Source organism: Myotis lucifugus, unplaced genomic scaffold (genome assembly GCF_000147115.1).
Source record: "Myotis lucifugus unplaced genomic scaffold, Myoluc2.0 scaffold_10, whole genome shotgun sequence".
Taxonomy (NCBI): Eukaryota; Metazoa; Chordata; class Mammalia; order Chiroptera; family Vespertilionidae; genus Myotis; species Myotis lucifugus.
In genome coordinates this window covers 1,930,779-1,956,465 of record NW_005871058.1, presented here as the reverse complement: position 1 = coordinate 1,956,465, position 25,687 = coordinate 1,930,779, and the positions used below count along the sequence as shown (strand labels likewise).

The window sequence follows — 25,687 nt, the reverse complement described above, 5'->3', positions numbered from 1 at the left end:
CACTTTCTTCTGTCATCAACATAACTTTCTCATGCTTCTGTTGCATCCCCCCTATAATTCTGCTCACCAACACAAAGGAGCTTCCTTAGAAAGTTTGGAAAGTACAAGATTATACATAACTAGGTGACACTTTTGCCATCACAGTTAGAAAGAATAAAAGTATAATTTGGAAAATTAATCTTCGAGGTAGATGTCCAAAGCAGTCTTGATATCTACCTCTTGGCCTCCTGTCTATTCACTGAACACGCTGGCATCTGGCACAATCTTCTCACCCCAACTCCTGCCCTCAGTTCCTTAATGTCCTCATCTGAAACGACCTGCCTCTACACTCCATTCAAAGTCCCCCAACTTCTATGGCCACACCTGAAGCTGGTCAACTTTCAAAATGCCTCTTTTAGGCATCCTGTCCTTAAACCAGTACCTCCCACCTTTCTAGATCACTTAGTCTCATCTGTCCCCACTCGAACCATCTGCCAGTCTCATCAACTTCCAATCCATGACCTTTTTACTTTTCCTTCTCAGTGAGTCCCCAACCTTGTCTTAGATTCAAATTCCACCCTTTCAGTCAGTTTCTTGTAAATAGAAACCTGCGCTTTCATTGCATTTGGCAAAATGTTATTTCTGCAAACATTCAACTATCTTTCTCTGTGCCCACCCTAGTGACTCTGGAGAAAATTACCCAAATGAAGCAAACATGTAGCACTTTTAAGTTTATGAATTATAGCCTCAACTGGGCCTTCAACATCATCCCAGATTCTCCCATTTCCTTCTAACCAATTCACTCTCCCCAGTTACCATTTTAAGCCTTTGTTACTCTACTCAAACTTCAAACCTGCCTCCCTTTATGCTTAATATTTGACCCTCTTCCTATTTTTTCTGAGGAAGTAGTTCAGACTAAAACTGCCAAGTCTTCTGCCATCAAACCTAGAACCTACCTGCATGTTTGTCTATTCTTTCCTCCTTTAGACTAGGAGAGATGTCCTTCCTCCTTTATTCTGAGTTCCATGGCTTCTTATCTTTCAAGAATCTTACATTACCCACTATTTTTTTCTCTTTTTCTATCCCTCCCATTACATTTACAAACACTCAAATCTCTCACAACTTAAAACAGTTCCCGAGTCTTATTTCCAAAAGCTACTGTTCCCCTATATCTTTCTCTTAGCAAAGTTTCTAGAAAGAATTATCTAAGCTAGTTGCCTCAATATCCTCTTCTCCCATGTACTCTTTAAACCACTCTAAACCAACTTTGCCCCCTCCCACTTCTTCAAAACAGTGCTCCCTCTAAAGCAAGCATGTCAAACACCCACAGGCCACATGTGGCCCACAACGAATATTTTTGCAGCCCAGCCAATATAATGGTATGTAAGAAACATTTTAATAAAAATTTCATAACTTAATTTTTACAATATCCTGTTATACATAATTATTAATAACGAACTACAATGTTCGCTAATAACTGATTGCTATAATCATGTTGCATTCATTTCCCTTATGTGCCTTACACGTAGACACACCATTTCTCTCCACTAATACTAGCAGTGAATATTTTAGCAACTGCCATGTCATTACTCTTGTACTGACTTACTTGGTGTGTGCAACAGGAAATATTTTGCTTTCGGAGAACAAGAAAAATAGGTTTATTTGCATTACGCTTATTAATTTGTGCAATTATTCAGTGTCTGGTAAGTTAATGTTCAAGAAAAAATATTAATTTTTATTAAAATGTTCTATTATTTTATGTTAACGATTACTCATTTATTTCAGCCCTTTGTATTCAGCATGTCTCTATCGAAATAAACCAACGTTTCTATGAAAATTGAAGCTTTTGTTTTTTTGCAGCCCACATAAACTTAAACCTTGTTTATTTGGCCCACGTTAGCCTTTGAGTTTGACATGCTTGCTCTAAAGTGACTGGTGACCTCCCTATTGCTAAATCAAGTGAACATTCTCTGGTCCTCATCACATTTGACTCTTGGCAAGAGTCAAAACTGTTGACTACTCTTTTTTTCCTCCATTCTGTCTTCCTTTGGCTTCTCTAGCTACACATTCTCATTCTCTTATCATTCTGCTTCCTCCCTCGGGGGCCTCTTGCAGGACTTGCAGTTCCCCAGGACTTAGCTTTATTCCTTTTTATTTCTCATTTTGTAACATTTCTCTAGATGTTTTAATATATGCACATAGCTTCAAATATCAGAGTTTTTGAAAGTGTGGTTCACAGATCAGCTTGTATCAAGATCACTTGCAGAGAATAAAGTGGGGAAGCTATGTTAAAATTCAGATTCCTAAGCCCCATTCAAGCCCTACCAAATTAACTCTGAAAGTGGGGACTGGGAACCTACATTTAAATAAATTCTCCAGGTTATTCTCATACCTCCTAAAGTTTGGAACCACTACCTTCATTTTACATTAACAAGGACAGCTCAACATCTCCATCTGGTGACTTACTAACACCATCGCCTTATTTTCTCAAATGTTAGGAAACTTAAAAATGTGAAAAACAGAAAGAAAATAAGGAACAAAAGATATGAATGATCTACCCCAGGAATAATCAAGATTGGGTTATGTCATTTTTTTTTTACTTTTCTAGTTCCAACAGAGAAATCATCTATGTTCAAGTTTCAAAATTTAATCCTTCTCCAACAAAATAAAAACACAAGAATTAGAACGACTATTTCATCACATGGAGTCTCTTAAAATGGAGCCAAAGTTTAGCTTTCCTGAGGTTGGCTAACAAAAAAGTCTACTTTCCACTAAAAATTTAATATGGGTTATTAAAATTTCACCTAATATTTACTCTTAAATTGTTATTCTAGTTATAAAAGTAATAAGTATTCATTGTAAATCAATTTTAGAAGATAAATTTTATGAAAAAAATGAAATTCCCACTCATAATTTCATTATCAAGAGATAATATGCAATTTTAAATTTGCTGTATTACCCTTTCTTCTTTTTTTCTATGCATGCATTTCCCCCCAAATAATGTAAACAAATATTTTGACTTTTACTCTGCAAATTTTGTTTTTGTTAATATATTTTTTATTGATTTTTTTACAGAGAAGAAGGGAGAGGGATAGAGAGTTAGAAACATCGATGAAAGAGAAACATGGATCAGCTGCCTCCTGCACACCCCCTACTGGGGATATGCCTACAACCAAGGTACATGCCCTTGACTGGAATAGAACCTGGGACCCTTCAGTCTGCAGGCCGATACTCCATCCACTGAGCCAAACCGGTTAGGGAAAATTTTGTTTTTAATTATATATTTTACCTCTTTTATCTAAGCTCTGGCAAGCAAAGCCTCAGCCAGGTGGCTCAGTTGGGTGAGTATTGTCCCCGTACATCATTAAGGTTGGGCACATACTTAGGTTTCAGGTTTAACAATGTTTCTCTCCCCACTCCCTTCTTTTCTATCTAAAATCAATAAACATATCCTCAGGTGAGGATAAAAAAAAAAAAGAAGATGTGGAAAATGAGGGCTTCAGTGTTTTATTGACTTTGATCACTCTCAGACTGCCTCATTCAAGTCTCAGTGCTAATTCTTAGAAGACCACATCGTTACTAATCCTCCATATAGATCATCGCCTATTTACTCTACCTGGATTTCTGATAAAAAGTTTTTTTCATCTTCTTTAGTAACCAGAGGTGTAGAATCTTGCTAAGGTCCTTTGAAAGCCTAAACATTCCATCCCTTATTTCCTTATTCACTGTCTTAAAGGACTCCAGGTGATATAGTCAGTCTCTTAGAAAACTTCTCAGTAGATGAACTACTGGTGATGGACCTTGAGATATGAGAAGTTTAACAGATAAAAAGGAAAGGACAGGTCAAACAATAATAACAGCATTTGAAAGGATATAGAGGCATAAAAGTACATAGTGTGTTTGGGAAAATGCAATGTGGCCGGCCCAGTGTGTGGCCATGGGTGAGACTGGCAGGGGAGGAAAAGTATAAGATCAGAAAGATAACTTGGAACCAATTGTGAACCACTTATAGAGTATTTATTATGTGGCAGGTAATGTACTGATGCTTTACAAACATTTCTTTGAATCCTTTCAACAATGAAAACTTTATAAGGTTCACTGTATTCTAATCACCAGGTTTGATTTTTCTAATTGCTTTCAGTATGGCAGCTTACCTTCAACTTGAGTAATTAATCTAGAAATTTAGTCTTCCACATGCACCCAATCTTTATTCTGTGAAGCTATGGTGTTTTTGGTCAGCCCAGCATCCCGTCTCCCTTCTTTTGGTAGAAGTCTCCATCCCCCTGGCCACAGAACCAGACTAAGCCAATCAGAGTAACTCATGTGCACCAGGGAGGATGCTTCCTGCTTCTTGGGGGATGTGAGCCAGGAGCTGCTATAACCCCCCTATGGGGAGAAAAGCTGACGCAGGCACGAAGAGGCAAGGATAGGCCATATTGAGTGACAGTCCTGGCAGGGTAGCTGTCTCCTTCACCCGTCCTTGTTTTTTTTTTCTCTCTTAAGCAGGCTACCTTAGATTTGTTCCTTGCAAATCCAAGTGAATCTTAGTGGCTGAGTGTGAATTTTGGAATGATTTAGGTTAAAGGCTGGAGCTGCCACTTAATAATTAGACCTCGGGCAAGGCACTTAAACTAGCTAGGCCTCCATGGTAAAATGGGGATGTGATGAGATGAAATGAGATTATGAACATGAAGCATTTAGCACATAGAATGTGCTCAGTAAGATGTAGCTATAAGCAATGCACATGGGAAGGAGAAATTTGTTGGACAAAAGCCCTGTCATCTCCCAACAATTGAGGCTCTGTACTCCCGTTTCCAGGAAGTCTGATATTCACTTTAAAATGTATCAACAGCCCTAACCGGTTTGGCTCAGTGGATAAAGCGGACTCAAGGGTCCCAGGTTCGATTCCAGTCAAGGGCATGTACCTTGGTTGCAGGCACATACCCAGTAGGGAGTGTGCAAGAGGCAGCTGATCAATGTTTCTCTTTCATCGATGTTTCTAACTCTCTATCCCTCTCCCTTCCTCTCTGTAAAAAATCAATAAAATATATATTTTTTAAAAGTATCGACAAATAAATAAAAAGACTAGATAGAGCAAACAAATGTGGCAAAATCTTAGTCACTGTTGAACAGATGGGAAGTCATTGTGCTAGATTACTTTTAAGTTTTGCCCGGCCAGTGTCACTCAGTGGTTGAGTGTGGACCTGTGTACCAGGAGGTCACGGTTCAATTCAATTCTCGGTCAGGGCACATATCCTGGGTTGCAGGATCGATCTTCAGTGTGGGGTGTGCAAGAGGCAACCGATCAATGATTCTCTCTCATCATTGATGTTTCTCTCTCTCTCTCCTTCTTCTTTCCTTTCTGAAATCGATAAAAATACATTTTAAAAAAGTTTTATAATAATTTTTTTTTTAAAGAAAGGTCCGTTGAGATAATCATGAAATTTCTCTTTTCCTGGTCATGTGAATTGCACTGACTTTCCAAGTGCTGGGCCAACCTTGCATTCCTGGAGTGGACTCACCTTAATCATAAAGAATTGCTCCTTTGGGGAATAACTGAATTTGGCTTGCTAGTGCTTCATTTGAGATTCATAAGGTAGATGGCCTATGGTATTCCTTTCTTGTGGTAACTGAGCCAGGTTTTTGTGTGGGGTTGTATTGACCTCAAGGAATAAGTGTGTTTTCCTTCTCTTTTTTATACTCTAGAGAAATTTTTGTGGGGTTGATGCTGTTTCTCTCTTAAATGTTTTGATCTGAATTTTGATTAGACTTTCCTTTTAGATCCTTGATTTGTCAGTTATTTATTTGCATACTTTGTGTATGTGTAGAAATAATCTTAATAAAAACACTTTTGAAAAATTAAGTAGGCAAAAAAAAAAATTTTAATAAAAAAATGTCTCACTTAGCTAAGGGCAATGTAATCATTTTATCCTGACTGCACTAAAAACCTCACCTCTGCCCTGGATAACAATCCTTCACACAAGTTTTCACGTCTTCCATCATCATCACTGACATTTACCAAGCACTGTGCATGGTATATTACACATGCCATTTCCTTTAGACACCAGTGTTGCCTCCCATGTTTTAAAAGAGAAAACTGAATCATAGCAAACAATGTCCAGGGTCCAGGACTCAAACCCTGGAAGTCTGACTGCAGAGAGTAGGTGTTTTACCTGCTTGTGACATTATGTCATGGGGGCTCAACATGGCCTGGAGGGGATGGAAAAAAAGAGACAGACAACCTGGGCACCAATCCACCTTTGTCTTTAACTGGCTGTCAGACCTTGGGCAAGTCACATGATCTCCATGACCCTAGTAGCCTCATGATAAGATGCTGGGCCTGGTCCAGACAATTTTGAAACTCTGCCTGTGAGGCCTGGGAGTTTGGAGGCACCACCTTGGGGTCAAGCAACACGAGCAGCTTCCCTTCTTCTGTATTACATACTGGCCTTCAACAAAATGTCATTTGAACTAAAATGATTCTGAGGTTTTAAGAATTTTGAAACCATTTGATTACTCATCAACTTCCAAAGCTCCTCTATCCTTAGGGATTCTACATAATCATTAGATGAATAATTCTATGAATACTCTATGACCAATCCCATTATCTATTAAACTTTTAATTAGATGTGGATATATTTACCAAACCACAGACATCTCCACCACACCCAAAGGATCATTTCTCTATCTTTCTAGAATAAATTTTTCATTTTTAAAATGATCTCCAGCACGGCTGGTATGGCGCAGTGGTTGAGCATTGACCCACACACCAAGAAGTCACGGGTTCAATTCCCAGTCAGGGCACATGCCCAGGTTGCAGGCTCAGTACCCAACAGGGGGCATGCAGGAGGCAGCCAATCAATGTTGATGTTTCTCTCTCATCAATATTTCTATTTCTCCCTCTCCCTTCCTCTCTCTAAAATCAGTGATGGCGAACCTTTTGAGCTCGGCGTGTCAGCATTTTGAAAAACCCTAACTTAACTCTGGTGCCGTGTCACATATAGAAATTTTTGATATTTGCAACCATAGTAAAACAAAGACTTATATTTTTGATATTTATTTTATATATATAAATGCCATTTAACAAAGAAAAATCAACCAAAAAAATGAGTTCACGTGTCACCTCTGACACGCGTGTCATAGGTTCGCCATCACTGCTCTAAAATCAATTAAAAAATATTAAAATGATCTCCAGATAGCCCCTAAATTTTTACCATACGATAAATCCCATTTAGAACTTATTTCCCCCCTATAAAATGACATTCTCCAGTATGTTATAATACTACTGTGGCCTTACATTACTTTCCACTTATTTTCACATACCCTGATACGCTGTCTAAGCATTCAAGTGACTACCGAATCTCGATACAATACACTCACTCCTTAAAGATTTAAAAATCAAAGCATCGGACAAAATATAAATTGTTATGAGACTTTAGTTTTTGAAATACATAACTTACAGCACAAACAAAATATTTACATCACAAGTTCTTTTTTACAAAATATGTGTGTCATTTTGAAAGAATACTGTTGAGATCCTGATCTAAAATATCTGCCAGAGTTCAAAAAGACACATGGAATCTGGTCTCCAGAAATCCACTGCATAATGATATAAATAAAATATGGCTGAATGTCAGGGCTTACCCATACATAAAAATTCCAATTCCCTATCCCAATGGTCAGCAAACAATGGTCTTGGGGCCAAATCCAGCCAGTGGTCTGGTTTTGTACAGCTGTAAGCTAAACATGGTTTTGACATTTTTACAGTTTAAAAAAATGTTTTAAACTAAACAACAAAGAAGAAAATGCAACAGAAACAGATATGGCCTGAAATATTTACTATGTGGCTTTTTACAGAAAAGGTTTGCTCATCCCTGCATTATATAAAATCAACTGGAATATACTGATGGCTATTAAAAAAGACAACACTGTAAGGCCAGTACCATCAGCAGTACTCATTTCTAAAATGAGTCACTTCTGTTCAAATATGTACATTTCCAAAACATAATTACATCTGAAAAGTAGCTCTGCTACTTAAGTCTAGCCCTTTACAATTAGACCTCCGCATGAAATCACAGTATTCTTAGGGGACAGAGGAAACAAGGACAAAGTATTCCAGAGGTCAGTCATTGAGCTTGTCAGTAGTTGTAAGTCATTTAAGACCACTTAATAGTCTTAAACATTAATAAAATTAATAATTTAGATATTGCCAGTAGGAGGTGATATTGCTGCATTATTTAAATAACACTGATTAAAAACATGTTTAGATATCCCAATTCATTATTTTCAGAAGCAAGAATTACTAGCTAACTTAGTAGCTAACTTGATTTTAAAAATGATAAATGAAAAAAGAAACACAGACCAAAACTGTAGAACCACAGCAAAGGCTTTGGAATGCAAACACTGGGGTCTCTCCCAATCTCCCAGCAATCCCAAGCTGGCCTAGGCTTCTCATGTTGTAGTTGACAGTGGTTGCCGTGGGAACTTGGCAGCTGTCTCTTGTCAGTGAGCCTTTTCATTAAATGAATGACAGGTCCATGAGCAAATGCTTTAAAAGTAAAACCAGTTCAGAACTGCTCAACACACAGATGTTCACCATCCCTGGTCAGCAGGCTATACTCACATCACAAAACAAGTATTGTCCTGGATGTTTTTCCTTCTTCAGGCCTGGCTGGCTTAGCTTCACATCATGAAGACATCTCTGTTTTGCCAAGCTTTAAAATGCTCAGTGAATGCCGAGGTAGATGACTTTCGAATGAAGATCTTCTATACCCTGATCCGACTAGGACTTGCTTCTTTCTGTATTCTCCTTCTGGGAAATATCTTCCGCTTAAGGGCAATTAACTGAATGATGAAAGACAGAAAATAAACTTTAATTTCCAAATTGACAAACTTTAAATTTTCTGAGAGTCATATGACCTTAACTATGTCCATAGTCTTATACATAAAAAACAGACAACAAATTAGTCTCATTATTCCTCCCTCAAAACAAAACCAACCCCTACTTTTGTTTCACTTTGTAGGGTTAATATACCTAGATATGTGCCCACAAGATATTTAAATCCATAAGGATTAAAATTATTTTGGTCTAAGCTTCACTTTTTAAAGACCTATAGCTACAGATTTTTACACAGCTATTACCAAGCATACTTATTTTCAAGATGTCTGGCAAGTCTTTCCGTTGAAGGAAAATGGCTCTGTTTAGCCATTAAGACACTGTCTCCAGGCTTGAAAATGACTACAATGCAAGACAGAATTCTTAAAACATTTTTTAAAAACCTGGCTGGTGTGGCTCAGTTGGTTGGGCATCGTCTTGTGCACCGAAAGATTACTGGTTCAATTCCTTGTCAGGGCCATGCCCAGGCTTGTGGGGCTCAATCCCTGGTGCAAGGGTGAAGGAAGCGTGTGGGAGGCAGCCGATAGATGTTTTGCATTCACATTGAGTTTTCTCTCTCTCTCCCTCTCAAGTCCTTTCTCTCTAAAAATCAATAATTTAAAAAAATATATATTTTATTGATTTTTTACAGAGAGGAAGGGAGAGAGATAGAGAGTTAGAAACATCGATGAGAGAGAAACATCAATCAGCTGCCTCCTGCACATGTCCTAGTGGGGATGTGCCCGCAACCAAGGTACATGCCCTTGACCGGAATCGAACCTGGGACCTTTCAGTTCGCAGGCTGACGCTTTATCCACTGAGCCAAACCGGTGCTGGCAAAAATCAATAAATCTTAAAAAAAAAAGAACACCCTACATTATAAAATCCTATCACCATTTCTCCCTATACTTAAACAGAGCAACAATCATTTGAAAATACAGGTAATACCTAATTTATGAATGGGTTACAAGGCAAAAAGTTCATTTGTAATTTACTAGCTTAGAATTGGGATATTTCTTTCTCATCGAAACAGTTTATTCATGTTACATCCGAAATAGAAACTTGACCACTTGATGAGAAAAATTAATGTGTTTTTATGGTTTCAATTTGGAATTCTACCGTCTACTCCCCCATGTCGAGGTGGAAGCAGAGCTTTACAGAAGCACAGACGTCCATGGTTTGAATGATGAGCTGGGATTCTGGGGCAGAGGAAGAGGCAAGGTTGGCTGGTTTGTTTGTGAGCACCGTACAGGTTAAGGAATTTGATTCAAGTAGGTAAAGAAGAGAAGAGACTCATTCCTCTCATCCCTTTTCCCTCCTCCTCTCTAGTTCCCTTTTCTCTGCTGGTATAAATGACATGGATGAAAGACCTGAGCCCTTTCACCCACGGTCCCTCTCCAACCTGACCGCTGGCCAGCACAGCACGCTCACAGTTTCCTCACTGGACTCCTGTTCTAGAAGCAGGTGCAGTCTTTTAAGATTTTTTAAAAAAGATGTTACCTGTCAGGAAGAATGGCAACAAAAATGAAGAACAAGATTTATACTCCCTGCTCTCCTGTCCAATTCTCCATTTCCTGAATTTCCTTCCCTCTGTGGCAGGAAGCCCAGGCGCTGTTTATCCTAAAGCTCTCAGGACTGCGACCTCCTCCTCCGTCTCAGTGTAAGTAAATTCAGTGTAAGTTTCCTATAAGTGACGGCTAAAAAGAACTTCACTCAACAGTCACCTGGAAAGGAGGCTGAGACCAGGTTCACTTGCCCTGCACAAGTCAGGTCAGTCCAGACACCATTCCCTTCCTTCTCCAGCCCCTTTTCTTCAGAGCATTTCACACCTGTGGCCTAAATAAGGATTCCCTTGTCCCTTTCTTTTTACATCAGAAATCTCCCTTCTACTCCTGGACCCTCACCTGAAGGAGGTTCTGTGCCTACATGGAGAACTCTTAGCAATTCAAAGGAAATTTAATTGGGAAAAATGAAGATAAGATACTTCAGTCACTTTTAGAAAGGTTATAAATTGGAGATCCATTTTCAAAAACAATACCAGATGAAAATTCTACTTGGGTTTTGGTTAAAAATACTTAGAGCATTTCAGTTTTAGCTTAAAGTCGGCAAGTTAATCCACTGAGGTCCAGATAAAAAGAATACTGGCAATGGATCTAAAAGATCTACACTAATAAAAGACAAACATGCAAATTGACCATACCTTCGCTATGCCTTAAGCCATGCCCACCAGCCAATCAGAGTGACTATATGCAAATTAACCCAACCAAGATGGCGGCCAGCAGCCACAGAGCTGGAGCAAGCAGGAGGCTTGCTTGCCCCAATGATGGAGGAAGCCAAGCTGCTGCGGCGGCTCTGAGCTTCACTCAAAGCAACAAAGTTTCAATTATAGAAGGGAAATAAACCCCAGATACCTGCTTTCAGCCGACTGTGGCCACGGAGCTGGAGCGAGCAGGAGGCTTCCCTCCCGCCCACCCTGGCCAGCTCTGAGCTCCACTCAAAGCAACAAAGTTTCAATTACAGAAGGTGAATAAATCCCAGAATAAAAAAAGAAAAAGAAAAAGAGAGGCTGGGAGCTTCTCTTGCTAGAGGGGCTTGGCCAGCCTGAAAACGGCCCTCAGCCCCTCACCCAGGCTGGCCAAACCTCCATGGGGTCAGGGTCCCCACTGAGGTGCCTGGCCAGTCTGGGTGAGGGTCTGAGGGCCATTTTCAGGCTGGCCAAGCCCCTCCAGCGACGGAAGCTCCCAGCCTCTCCTTTTTTTCTTTTTATTGACCAGCCTGCGAACAGCCATCAGCCCCTAACCCAGGCTGGCCAGACACCCCAGCGGGACCCCCACCCTGATCCGGGACACCCTTCAGGGCAAACCAGCCGTCCCCCACCCGTGCACCAGGCCTCTATCCCATATAATAAAAGGGTAATATGCAAATTGACCCTAACAGCAGAAAGACTGGGAATGACTGGTCACTATGACACACACTGACCACCAGGGGGCAGATGCTCAATGCAGGAGCTGTTCCCTGGTGGTCTGTGCGCTCCCACAGGGGGAGCTCTGCTCAGCCACAAGCCAGGCTGATGGCTGCCAGCACAGCGGTGGTGGCAGGAGCCTCTCTTGCCTCCTCAGCAGCACTAAGGATGTCCGACTGCAGCTTAGGTCTGCTCCCTGCTGGTAAGTAGACATTCCCCAAGGGCTGCCAGGCTGCCAGAGGGATGTCTGACTGCCAGCTTGGGACCGATCCCCCAGGGAGCGGGCCTACGCCAGCAGGTGGACATCCTCCGAGGGGTCCCAGACTGCAAGAGGGCATAGGCCGGGCTGAGGGACCCCCCGCGAGTGCACAAATTTTTGTGCACCAGGCCTCTAGTAAATGAATAAAAGGCCATTATGTTTGATGCCTGCATATTAGGAAATATACTTGACATATTAGCTATAAACCAATAGAATAAATTAAATTTTCTTGTGACTTTATATCATTTTCTAAAAGAATCAGACACTAATATACCAAGAAATACTGTTTGATCCCCACATAAGATATAAAACTTACCTGTTCGGCAAAAAACGAGAATATAGTAAACATAATCAATGTTGCTAGTACACAATGAGTCCAAAACTTCAATTTGTCTCGGTATGCTCTCCTGTTCAGAGAGAGAAGAAAGCAATCATGTGTTTTGTGCATGGCTTCACTATATTACTTAGAGTTATTTATATACCAGTTTAGCAAAAACAACCATGGGAAACCAAAAAACACTGTCTGGAGGCAGTTCTAAAATGTTATTAACACAATACACTTTTCCAACATGAGTTCTGATTTTCATTATATTTGAATTAGTAAAAGTTATCCAGGCAGAGATGAGGACTTCTGAAGAAAATTACTTCTAGCCCTAACCAACCGGATGGATAAAGTGTCGACCTGCAGACAAAAGGGTGCCAGGTTTGATTCCGGTCAAGGGCACGTACCTCAGTTGCAGGATCCTCCCTGGCCCTGGTCAGGGCACATGCAGAAGGCAACCAATCGATGTGTTTCTCTCACATCAATGTTTCTCTCTGTCTTTCCTCTCTTTTCCACTATCTCTAAAAATTAATGGAAAAATATCCTCGAGTGAGGATTTTAAAAAGAAAAAAAAAGAGCAGTCTGTGAACTTGGAAGGAAGAAAAAAATAAAAAGAAAGAAAATTACTTTTAGCACTTAAACAAAAACACACACTTTCATTCATTTTTATTTATTCATTCATATTCATTTATTCAGTCGCTCAATAAATACTTCCTGTGGCTACAGAGAGATGGACAAGATGAATTTCCTGCTCTAAAGTGTTGATAAGCCCGGGAAGTCACCAACATGCAGACAAATAGCCATCACACAAGATGGAGAGAAATGTGTATTATCAAAGGAAAATCTTGTAGAAAAACTTAGAGAAATGAGGAAAGCATCTCAGAGATGGGGACATTTCATTAAAGCCTTGAATGCAGGAGGGTAACTGAGTCCCACAGAACTGAAAGCAGCCAGGGGACGCAGGTGGGCACGGACTTCAGCTGTTCTGAAAAATCATGTAATGGAGTTTGGATGTAATACTCCAGTGGAAAGGGGGATAAAAGGGTGTGTGTGTGTGTGTGTGTGTGTGTGTGTGTGCAAACTGTGATCATTTGAAGGATGATGTCATGAGCAGATGACCAAAGGCATGAAAAAGGATTGAGGGGCAGTGAGAGTGGAAAGAAACTAGCAACAGAAGAGACATTCTGAGAGTATAATCAATTGGACTCAGAGGCAGGATACTGGGGATAAAGACAGGCAGTATAGCATAGTTACCTCATCTGTAATTTGGAAATAAATGAATAATTTATTATGAAGCTTAATAAATGCTTAATATAAAGCTTGGAAGATATGCTAATAACTACCACATTCGGGCACTATGCTGAGTTCCAGACTCTCGTTTACTACTGTCTGGTAGTAGATGACTCTACTTCAAGTCACATGTTCATAATGGTGTTCTCTCCCACTCATTTCCTGCTGTACTTCTTATGTCTATTGATCACAACAAGCTCAGTCAGTTCTAATGTCTACAGTGTCATTCAGAAGCTGTGTAATTTAAAGCACTAAGAAGCCACAGGCTGTAACACAGCTGATGAGTTGCCCCAGCAACCAGAGAACCCTATAATAGCTGGAGGTGAACCACGCTTCCCTCAGCCAACCATCTACTGAGCACCTACTATGTGCTAGGGAGGCACTGGGGCTCAGACACAAATAAGACACCGTCTCTGCCCCTGAAGAGGGCCCATGGTCTACCAGCAGAGACAAGCACACCAGACAGACTGCTGTATGGTGCACAAAGTGCTTGACCGACAAAGGGGGACAGGAAGAAAGCCAATCAAGAAACCAGGGAAAGGAGACAGGGGACTCAAGAGCACAGTGTCATGAAGCGAAAGGTAAATGCAGAAGCAGGATGAGGAAGAAGAAGCCCAGATTGGGGAGCTGCAAAGAACACCCTCCACCTGATACATCTCATTTGTACAACACAGAAATCCAAGCTCTCTCAAACTACTCTTAAGCCCACTTCTTTCTTATTTAATTGAGCCCTGAAGGTAAATTTAGTCATAAACTGGATTTGGGGAATTGATACTTGAACCCATCCAAGGTCTTTCTCCTGTCATCTAAAGGAAAGTGAAAATGGTGAGAAGCCATTCCAGCCATTTTTGGAAGACAAGACCCATTATTTAGTAATAGCTTTTCCATATCAAAATAAAAATAATATAAATATTAGCAATACACATGCTATCTGTCTCACTCAAGAGTTCTGATAATTTCCTCTCTAAAATCTCCCCCAATTCTGTCTACTGCTTTCTCTTTATTCCCTCGGCTGTGTTCACACCTTGACTGTCTATTTCAGGACAACTGAAATGCTATTACTTGTCTCCCTGCCAGGGGTTTCCAGATAACATTACCTCACTCCAAACAACTTCCTCACCAGTACCACCATTTCACTACTATTAGTTATCTTTCCAAATCATGAAGTCTGATCAGGACAAACATCTAAAAAAACCTCTCTTGGGGAGTCCCAGTCCCTAAAGAAAAAAAGTCTAATTCAGACACAACCCTTCACAATCTCTCCAAAGCACTCTTTTGGACATTTGTGCCTTTGTATTCTTAGTACCTGGTGTGGGGGTGGGGCAGGTAAGGGGCCTCTGTAACGTGGCAATAACGGTTCCTTTAGTTGTAAAGAGCAGAGGAAATATATTGCCAGCACAGTGTCTGCCATATGGTAGGTGCTCAAGAAATAGGGCAAAAAAAAAGAAGAAACAGGGCAGCTACTCTGATGGCAGCTGACAATGACTAAGGCTCAGCAGATGTGCTCCTCCAGTGAGCTCAGTAAAAGATATATTTCAACGATTAAGCTCAATAAAAACTACAGTGTATCTTACAAAGAAACAATAGAGCAAACACCACATTAAAGAAATTTCAACCCAGCCAGCATGGCTCAGTGGTTGAGCGTCAACCTATGAACCAGGAGGTCATGGTTCAATCCCCGATCAGGGCACATGCCCAGGTTGCAGGCTCAATCCCCTGTGTGGGGTGTGCAGGAGGCAGCCAATCAATGATTCCCTCTCACCATTGATGTTTCTCTCTCTCTCCCCGTCTCTCTTCCTCTCTGAAATTAATAAAAGTATCCTAAATAATGAGAGGAATATGCTAATTAGCCATTACACCCTGAGGTGTAATGACCAAGCGCGTCATGACCAGATCACGGATCAGCAGGAAGGTGGGCCAGAGAGGTACAGTGGGGCCTTGACTTACGAGTTTAATTCGTTCCGTGACCGAACTCGTAACTCAAATTACTCATATGTCAAATCATTAAAGTGAACGAGTGAGACACGTGATGCTGGGCTGATGTTGTGGCATTCACTGTGACGTTCGCTGCGCCAACTAACGGTGGGGTATCTGAAGCTGGCTGGTAACCGGAATTTTAGCTCGCAACTCAAAGCAAAAAATCGGCCGAGAGACAGCTCGTATCTCGAAAAACTCATTAGTCGGGGCAGTCGTTAAGTCAAGGCCCCACTGTACAAGCAGGCTGCGGAGAGCTACAGGAGGGGGCAAGGCAGCAAGCTATGGGGGGGCGGGGCAGTGGGCAGAGAGCTACAGGAGGGCAGCAGCGACCTACTGGCCCACAGATTTGTGTGCAGGGCTACTAGTATGTTAATAAAAAGACATTTCATCACTCTGAAACAAAAAATACACACATACATGTATGAACCATGAGCACTTACCATTCCTGCAGTTCATGCATATGAAGAAAACGGTTCCGATACTCTCTTGGCAGTTCAAACTGGGATGGTACAGGGAACATAGATTCATAGAAGTCCCTGAGCACAGCTTTCACTGTCTGGGCATCTTTATGATTATGGTCAATGTTGTCATTCAGGCAAACAAACTTCCTGAAAATAATAGCGACCCAGGGTTACTGATTATCATAAGGATGATTCTGACCTCACAAAACAAGAAAATGTGGATTCCAAATATATTTTAAATAGATTTATGCCCCAAGACTGATGTTTTATTTACTGATAAGGTTATCTGAGGCAATAATGTTTAATACATTTTTTCTTTGGATATTCCTCACCTGTATAACAGAACTAGGAAAGATAATCTTGAAAAGTGCCTTCTAACTATGGAATAAAATTAATGATTTCCACTTAGCATGTCCCCAATTAAGTGTTCAATAAATACAGTTTACTAACTCGATCATTTTGTTAACAGACAACAGCATGGTGATGACCAGAGGGAAAGGAGGTAGGGGCAGATAGAAGAGGATAAAGGGGGCATAAATGGTGATGAAAGAAGACTAGACTTTGGGTGATAAACACAAAATATACTACACAGATGATGTATTATAGAATTGTACACTTGAAACCTATATAATTTTATTAACCAATGTTATCCCAATAAATCCAATAAAATATATTTTAAAAGTTTATTAATTAAAAAAAAGCAGTACCTAGGGTTTTTTCTTATATCATCCAATTGGCCAACCACATGAGAAACATTGGTACGAATCATTTTAAAAGCAATTTCTTCTTCTCCCATGATTTCAAACCTAATTATCAAACATAAAGAGTATAAATATTTATGTGGATATGACAGATTTTCAATAAGGAAAACATTTTATAAAACTTTAACAGATTCAGCATCCTCAGAATGAGTTAATCTTTCACTGTTACTAAAGAAAACAATCTCACATAAATGTTAAAAAAGAATGCTTAATAAGCCATTGTAAAATGATGAAAATACTAGACTCTTAATTATTTTTAAACTAAACAAAGAGAATATTATATGTCTACTTACCTATATTTGTTTTTGTCCTTATACGTTTTGTGGATTTTATCAGTTACTGGTTTACAGCTGGTTAACAGACTCTTAGTGACGGGTGGCTGTGAGAAAGACAGACATTAATTACAATAGGGGCCAAGACTAGGGTGAGGCAAGTGACGCATTCAGCTTGGGTGCAAAATTTAAGAGGGCACCAAAAGACTCAGCAATCAGGATGAATATTTTCAACAATCAAATTGGCACACTATGGCCAGCAGGCAAATTGCCTAATGTATAAATAAAATTTTATGTGGCACATATCTGTATACTAACCCATGTCATATGCTAACCCAGCCGTGGGCAAACTACGGCCCGTTTGAAATGAATAAAACTAAAAAAAAAAAGACCGTACCCTTTCATGTAATGATGTTTACTTTGAATTTATATTAGTTCACACAAACACTCCATCCATGCTTTTGTTCCGGCCCTCCGGTCCAGTTTAAGAACCCATTGTGGCCCTCGAGTCAAAAAGTTTGCCCACCCCTGTGCTAACCAGAGGTGGGGAACCTTTTTTTCTGTCAAGGGACATTTGGATATTTATAACAAACATCATTCTCGGGCCACACAAAATTATCAACTTAAAAATTAGCCTGCTTGCCCTAACCAGTTTGGCTCAGTGGATAGAGCGTTGGCCTGCGGACTGAAGGGTCCCAGGTTCGATTCCAGTCAAGAGCATGTACCTTGGTTGCGCGCACATCCCCAGTAGGGGGTGGTGTGCAGGAGGCAGCTCATCGGTGTTTCTCTCACATCGATGTTTCTAACTCTCTATCCCTCTCCCTTCCTCTCTGTAAAAAATCAATAAAATATATATTTAAAAAATTAGCCTGCTATATTTGACCAAACATTTAATTAACTCACTCATAATGCCTTGGCAGGGGTAGACCAAATGCTTTAACGGGCCTTATATGGCAACTCGGGCCAGACCGTCTGTTCCTCACCCCTGCTAACCAAAGCATGATTGGCAATACCTATAGTTTGTCTCTGGATTCCCATAGTTCCTTGCTGACCTGTCTCACCACAGCTACTGCTCATGCCTGAACAGGAGTGAGGAGCACAGTGTCCGGCGTGCACAAGGAGGAGCACAGTGTCTGGTGTGCACAAGGAGTGAGGAGCACAGTGTCTGGTGTGCACAAGGAGTGAGGAGCACAGTGTTGTGAGGAGCACAGTGTCTGGTGTGCACAAGGAGTGAGGAGCACAGTGTTGTGAGGAGCACAGTGTCTGGCATGCACAAGGAGTGAGGAGCACAGTGTTGTGAGGAGCACAGTGTCTGGTGTGCACAAGGAGGAGCACAGTGTCTGGCGTGCACAAGGAGGAGCACAGTGTCTGGCGTGCACAAGGAGTGAGGAGCACAGTGATTGGCATGCACAAGTAGTGAGGAGCACAGTGTCTGGTGTGCACAAGGAGTGAGGAACACAGTGTCTGGCGTGCACAAGGAGTGAGGAGCACAGTGTCTGGTGTGCACATGGAGTGAGGAGCACAGTGTCTGGCGTGCACAAGGAGTGAGGAGCACAGTGTCTGGTGTGTACAAGGAGGAGCACAGTGTCTGGTGTGCACAAGGAGGAGCACAGTGTCTGGCGTGCACAAGGAGGAGAACAGTATCTGGCGTGCACAAGGAGTGAGGAGCACAGTGTCTGGTGTGCACAAGGAGGAGCACAGTGTCTGGCGTGCACAAGAAGTGAGGAGCACAGTGTCTGGTGTGCACAAGGAGGAGCACAGTGTCTGGCGTGCACAAGGAGTGAGGAGCACAGTGTCTGGCGTGCACAAGGAGTGAGGAGCACAGTGTCTGGTGTGCACAAGGAGGAGAACAGTATCTGGTGTGCACAAGAAGTGAGGAGCACAGTGTCTGGTGTGCACAAGGAGGAGAACAGTATCTGGTGTGCACAAGAAGTGAGGAGCACAGTGTCTGGTGTGCACAAGGAGGAGCACAGTGTCTGGTGTGCACAAGGAGGAGAACAGTATCTGGTGTGCACAAGAAGTGAGGAGCACAGTGTCTGGTGTGCACAAGGAGGAGCACAGTGTCTGGTGTGCCCAAGGAGTGAGGAGCACAGTGCCTGGCGTGCACAAGGAGTGAGGAGCACAGTGTCTGGCGTGCACAAGGAGTGAGGAGCACAGTGTCTGGTGTGCCCAAGGAGTGAGGAGCACAGTGCCTGGCGTGCACAAGGAGTGAGGAGCACAGTGTCTGGTGTGCACAAGGAGTGAGGAGCACAGTGTCTGGCGTGCACAAGGAGTGAGGAGCACAGTGTCTGGCGTGCACAAGGAGTGAGGAGCACAGAGTCTGGCGTGCACAAGGAGTGAGGAGCATAGTGTCTGGTGTGCACAAGGAGGAGCACAGTATCTGGTGTGCACAAGGAGTGAGGAGCACAGTGTCTGGTGTGCACAAGGAGTGAGGAGCACAGTGTCTGGCGTGCACAAGGAGTGAGGAGCACAGTGTCTGGCGTGCACAAGGAGTGAGGAGCACAGTGTCTGACATGCACAAGGATGGGAAGCACAGTGTCTAGCGTGCACAAGGAGTGAGGAGCACAGTATCTGGTGTGCACAAGGAGTGAGGAGCACAGTGTCTGGCCTGCACAAGGAGTGAGGAGCATAGTGTCTGACGTGCACAAGGATTGCTAAATGAATGATTTCCTTCTGTCAGGAATCAGATTTTTAACTGATTTATTAATGTTCTCTATATTCATCTAAAAATGCTTATCTGCAGCTAGGTATAAATATTTATATATGGCTTGAACTTTTGCAAGATAGTAAATTGTTTAAAATAACATTTTATTCTAATTATGAAATTGAAAGCTAATTATAGAAAATATAAGTATGAAAAAAGGAAATTAAAACACCCATGATTTAACCTATTATCATTTCCATTACTTTTTGTGGGGTGTGTGTGTGTGTGTGTAAAGATATTTGGGACTTTTCTATAGTTTAAATCATACTGTGTACATGGTGCTACCTATTTTCCCCCACATAATTTTATTTTGTAAACATTTTTCCATACAGCAGTAAATATCTGTAAGCATCACATTAATAACTATATTAAACCCCTTTCCCTTGATTCTAAATGCACATTTTCTCCCACTTCTCTGAAAATGAGATGCATCTTACAAACAACAGAGAATTCCAATCATTTCAACCAAGTGGCATTCCAATATCATTGTGTGTGAATCTTCCACATTCCTACTGGTAAGAGCAAGAAAGGGCCAACATCAAAGCTACTTAGCTTTTTTTTTCTTTATTGATTAAGGTATTACATATGTATCCTTATCGCCCCATTGCCTCCCCCCCAACTCCCACTCAAAGCCACTTAGCTTTGATGAAAGATTGTATTCTACTTGATGAATATTTCCTTGGTTAATGTTTAACCTTCAGACTGTTCTCCCAAGCCAATGAGAATACTTTGGGGCTATCTTCTGCCATCCTTAGTGAATAGGAGTCTGCTTATAGAATATAAACAACTAATCCTAATATTAGCTTAAATTCCATTAAGGAGAAGAAAAGATATTCCAAGGCAAGATATAAAATATTCTGGATTATCTGTGCTACTACTTTCCACCAAAGATAAATACACATAGAGTCCGCTTCTAGTTTTTGAAATGCCATACAGAATTGGTGTACTAGTAAATAACACCCGATAAAGATATACTTTCTGATTTACATAAAAGAATTCACGCCACTTACCAGATTGGGGTCATAGTATGCTTCCTGAGTTGGTGGAATGTTGCTTAGCTGAGTGATATTAGCAGGGAGCATTTTTGAGCAATTTATTAACATGTGTTCCAGACCTGTTAAATCCTAACAAAGCAAAATAAAAGAATAAACTTTCTAGGTACATTACAAGTAATGATTGTAGCTTTAAATAGAAAAACTACATAAACATCTCCAAAATTTTTTTAAATGCTATCTTTAAAGACAGTTTGACTATATGGTTCTTAAGGTAAAGAGAGCAGAATGAGACAATACGAACACGAATATTTCATCTTTGTTTCAAAGTAAAACATCCTGAACCGTGAGGCACCATTTTACACAAGATGGGCCAGGGGATCACCAGACAGATGTCCTGCAGTTAGATTCATCTTGGCCCTCTCCATTAGTGAGCGTCCTACTCCTGGGACTGGAGAGGCCACGGCAGAGGGGCTGCTGTACCACGGGCCTGGCCGGTATCCAGTCGGCCACACCTGAAGCCCCTGAGTGAACCTGTCCCAGAACCTTACATGCAGATGTGTGCCGGAGACCAATTCAAGCATGTCATAATTTCAAGAGTTCCATCAAAAGGTTGATGAGACTTGGGGACTCAACAGGGTTGAGTCACACATGTAGTCATCTGTTGGGAATGGCTGAAGGCATTTCCCCAAATCTGAAAAGGGATTATTGCTTGGCTGCCAGACAGCTAAAAGGCATCTTAATCTACATGTTATTGCCTCCTACTGGCCAAATACCTGAACGCCAAATACCTGAACAGTCGTAGGCTAATTCCCCCATTCTGACAATGGACTCTGTAGAAACCCTGACCCTTTGAAGTGTATATCTCTGCCTCGCCTCAGGACAAGTTGTTAATAAAAAGCATGGGTCCTGGGGATAGAGAGAACCTAAGACCTTAGATTTAAGACCTTAGAACTTAGCTCCTTTAGCTAAGCTCCTCTGACCCCCAAATGCCTTTCAAAATTATATTTCGTCTCTGGACTCCTCTTATTTAACATCTACGCACAGCCTTCTCCAGATTCCTGAACCCTTCTTGATGCTGGGACAAGAACTCGGCAGATGTGGTCTGGCTCTTCTCCAGACAATACAATGGCAATCCCCACTGCAAGCCTAAAAGAAGGAATCTCAGAAAATATGAACTTCAAATTTGGTTTTCATTCTGGTACTAAAAATGAACTAGTTGTCGAATACCCTCATTAACTATTAACACTTGGAGTGGGGGAAACGAGTTAAGTCGGCTCGCGTGAATTGCGCGTACTCCGCGGGAGCCGTCTTTAACTCGGTTCATATAGATTTGCGGTGGAGTGCGGGAAACGTGTAAACTCGGGCCGATTGTAACTGCGTATTACCAAATATTTGTTTGTAATCCACCCTTTTGGTGGATGGAACAAAACCAAAAGACAGAGCCATCTTATATTCTGGCGGGAAATTCACCCCACACCGGAGTGTTAAGAATTACTCTTACTTGCATTACACTGAAATATGTAGGGGGAAAAGAGGAAGTATCAAAATTAAAAGTTTCATTTAAAACTGCTGCAAAGCATAGGGGGAAAAATACAACACCTGCAAACTCAAAGGCAGGTCATGAATTCTGGTAGCCAGTGTTCGGATTTCTCTGTCAGATAAGACACCAGATTGGTCGGTATCAACTTCATCAAAAACTTGAGATATATTCAGCGGCTGAACTGCACTCATGAGGTAGTAAAAATAAGAAAAAGCAAACTGCATATCCTCAGAGTGGCGCACTTTGTGAAATGATGTCTTGTCAAATTCTTCAGGGAACCTGTACAAATATAACACATATGAACTCGGGATATTTAAAATATAAAAAAATACCTAACATTTGTAGAGTTAGCGTCTCTTTCCTTTCCATTAGCAGCGGTTCTCAACCTGTGGGTCGCGACCCCTTTGGCGGTCGAATGACCCTTTCACGGGGGTCGCCTAAGACCATCCTGCATATCAGATATTTACATTACGATTCATAACAGTAGCAACATTACAGTTATGAAGTAGCAACGAAAATAATTTTATGGTTGGGTCACAACATGAGGAACTGTATTTAAAGGGCCAGAAGGTTGAGAACCACTGCATTAGAGCACAGATGTAAATTTCTTTTTCCGTTTTTGGTATTTATTTTTATTGAATTTATTGAGGTGATATTGGTTAATAAAATTAAACAGGTTTCAGGTGTACATTCTGTAATACATCATCTATATATATATTGTATTGTGTATTCCCCACCCCAAGTCAAATCTCCTTCCACCACCATTTATCTGCCCTTTACCCTCTTCTACCACCCTCATCCCCCTTTTCCCTCTAGTAATCATACTGTTGTCTGTGTCTACGAGTTGGTTTTTATTTTTTTTTATTTTTCTTAATCTCTTCACCTTTTTCACCCAGCCCTGAAACCCCCCTCCCCTCTGACAGCTGTCAGTCTGTATTCTGTATCTACGAGTTTGTTTCTATTTTGTTAATTTATCTTGTTCATTAGATTCCACATATGAGTGAAATCATATGGGACTTGTCTTTCTCTGACTGGCTTATTTCACTTAGCATGATACTCTCCAGGTCCATCCCTGCTGCTGCAAAGGATAAAGACATAAATTTCCAGCAGCTGTGGCTCTGAGCACATGCAAGCAACCCAAACACAAGCCAGACTTACATGTCCTGCAGTTCTTGCATAACTATTCGGTCGATCATGTGAGGCATGTGTGCAGGGACTTTCCTAGATGTGAATCCAAACTTGCTGTTTAGAATTTTATTTACATATCGGAGGGAATCTGCAAATGTGTCTTTCAGTTGCCTCCCAGTATGTTTGCTGTCAGTAAAGTACGCCAACTGCATCTTCAATGACTCTTCTTCCTAAAAAGAGAATTCCACATAATACAGCATTAGGTTTAGTGCAAAAGCATACTTGGCCAACAAGAGATAAAGGCATCCTTTTATATAACTTAGTAACTAGTCACTAACGATCCATGAGGGGCAAATGACATGAGGACCCTAAGAGCAGGACTAAACTGGATTTCAGAGAAAGTATCACCTGCATTGGCTTGAGAACCACAGTTGTGTGGTGAAGAGGGGGACGGAGGGGTGTGTGTGGAAAAAGTGAGGAAATAAACTTAGACAAGAACTCTTCTATCCTCACTCAATGCCCACTGCACCAGGTACAAGATACTTCCTGAATACAATGAAAGGAGTACCACGCAGTTCCCTCTTCATCCTCCTGTCTCCCAGTCTGACATCGCTCATGGCTGTGCTTTGTTCACAGTCCGGCCTAGACCACAGGATTTTTCTTGGTCTATCAACACTGACCCACCCTTCAGAAGTCAGCTCACAGGATACTTCAAGGATGCCTTTCCCCGGAGTTTTCTCTTTGGACACCTTACCCACACCTCAACAGAGACACTTGTCAGTTAGGGTTATTGAGATAATTAAATGAAACCATGTAAGAAAAAGCATTTAATTCAGTGGCTGGTGCACTATCATATAACAATAGCTACCAATTATTCAGCACTTATTTATTCAGCACCTATTTATTGTTCCTGAGCACGGGAAGGAATAAGGTTAGATGTAACTTACATCAAGAAGATCTTGGAAATACTTTTTTTTCTCCCAGGGCAAAAAGCCTGGGTAACTGTCTGTATAATGTTGCAGCTTTCTTCCAGGCAATACTTCATTAACACCTATGTGATTTTCAGCATTGTCCTCCATTCTGTTTTCCTCTTGTTCTTTCCCTACGATTTTCTTTTCTCTGGGCACCTGGTTTTTCTGTGGAACAATCAGAGATGAGAGCTTTTCTTTGGACACACTTCCACCTCCCACTTTTTGGGTCCGACTTTCAGATCGAAAGCTTGCTTTGGTTCCCAAGTCCTGGGGTGGAGTCCGACGCTGGTAGTGGCCATTCACTTTTATTGTCTCTGCTGGGAAAGTCGACCTCTGTAATCTCTCTCCTAAGCTGTTTGGCCAGATGCTTCTGTGAGCCCGTTTCGCCAGTGGGGCCGCCACACTCTCATTTCTTTCCTCTGTGATGCCAGCCTGGTTTATTTTTACTCCAGCATCCTGTGAGTTCATCAGAAACGATGTAAGCAAGGCTGACTTTGATAGGTTGTATCCCTTCATAGTGATATCTCCACGTTCTAGTTGCAAATCCAGGTGAGTGAGACGCAACTGGGCCTCTTTTGGAAGAAGCGAAATATTTACCAGGGGAATTTTCACCTCCTCTTGGGATCTCCCTGTTGTATTAACATCGTGTCTCTTGAACTTTGGGAAGCGTTTTTCTTCGGGAATATCCTCAAATGGGATTTCCACCTCTGGAAGAAGTGTTACGGGGCTAACCAATGTCTGGTAAGACCTCTGGGTGGTGGAGTTCAGTTTCGGTTCTTCTCTTGTGTCAACCTCGACTGAGATCTGGATTTTGAACTCCTTGTCGTCCCTACTTTGAAGTGTGAGATTAAAATGTATTGTAGTTGCATTCATTCCACTGTGCATTATGAGGTGGATGGTTTTCCACTTATTGGCTATGGAAGCGTGTCGAATTATGGGGTTGTCACTGTAGGCGCCTTCGATTCCCCTTTTGGCTATTTCTGCGAAGCTGAAATAAGGCAGGCATTCACCTTTTGGGATAACATAGTGAGTCTGGTTTGGGAGAAGAGTTACTTTATATAATTCATGAAAATGATCTAGAGGAGAAAACACAAAAATGACTTTTTAAAAGCTAGCCATTTCCTCCCTTTTCCTTTAATTATTAGAGTTTTGAGTTTTCACTTTCTAACAGTGACTCTAAATGGACTTTAA

General features: G+C 41.3%; 1 protein-coding gene across 2 annotated transcripts in view; it reads right to left on the bottom strand.

The window, feature by feature from the left end:
• Positions 1-7,397: 7,397 nt before the first annotated feature.
• GNPTAB (N-acetylglucosamine-1-phosphate transferase alpha and beta subunits) overlaps positions 7,398-25,687 on the bottom strand; it is a 58,712-nt gene continuing 40,422 nt past the window's right edge. For both annotated transcript variants that reach the window (XM_006084083.3, XM_023749867.1), the window contains exons 13-21: positions 24,473-25,572; positions 23,556-23,755; positions 22,457-22,676; positions 20,873-20,986; positions 17,180-17,265; positions 16,833-16,931; positions 16,105-16,272; positions 12,392-12,482; positions 7,398-8,823 (exon numbers count right to left, since the gene is read on the bottom strand). In XM_006084083.3, the coding sequence (XP_006084145.1) occupies positions 8,746-8,823; positions 12,392-12,482; positions 16,105-16,272; positions 16,833-16,931; positions 17,180-17,265; positions 20,873-20,986; positions 22,457-22,676; positions 23,556-23,755; positions 24,473-25,572 (2,156 nt within the window). In that variant the 3' untranslated portion in view covers positions 7,398-8,745. The remainder of the gene's footprint in view (positions 8,824-12,391; positions 12,483-16,104; positions 16,273-16,832; positions 16,932-17,179; positions 17,266-20,872; positions 20,987-22,456; positions 22,677-23,555; positions 23,756-24,472; positions 25,573-25,687) is intronic.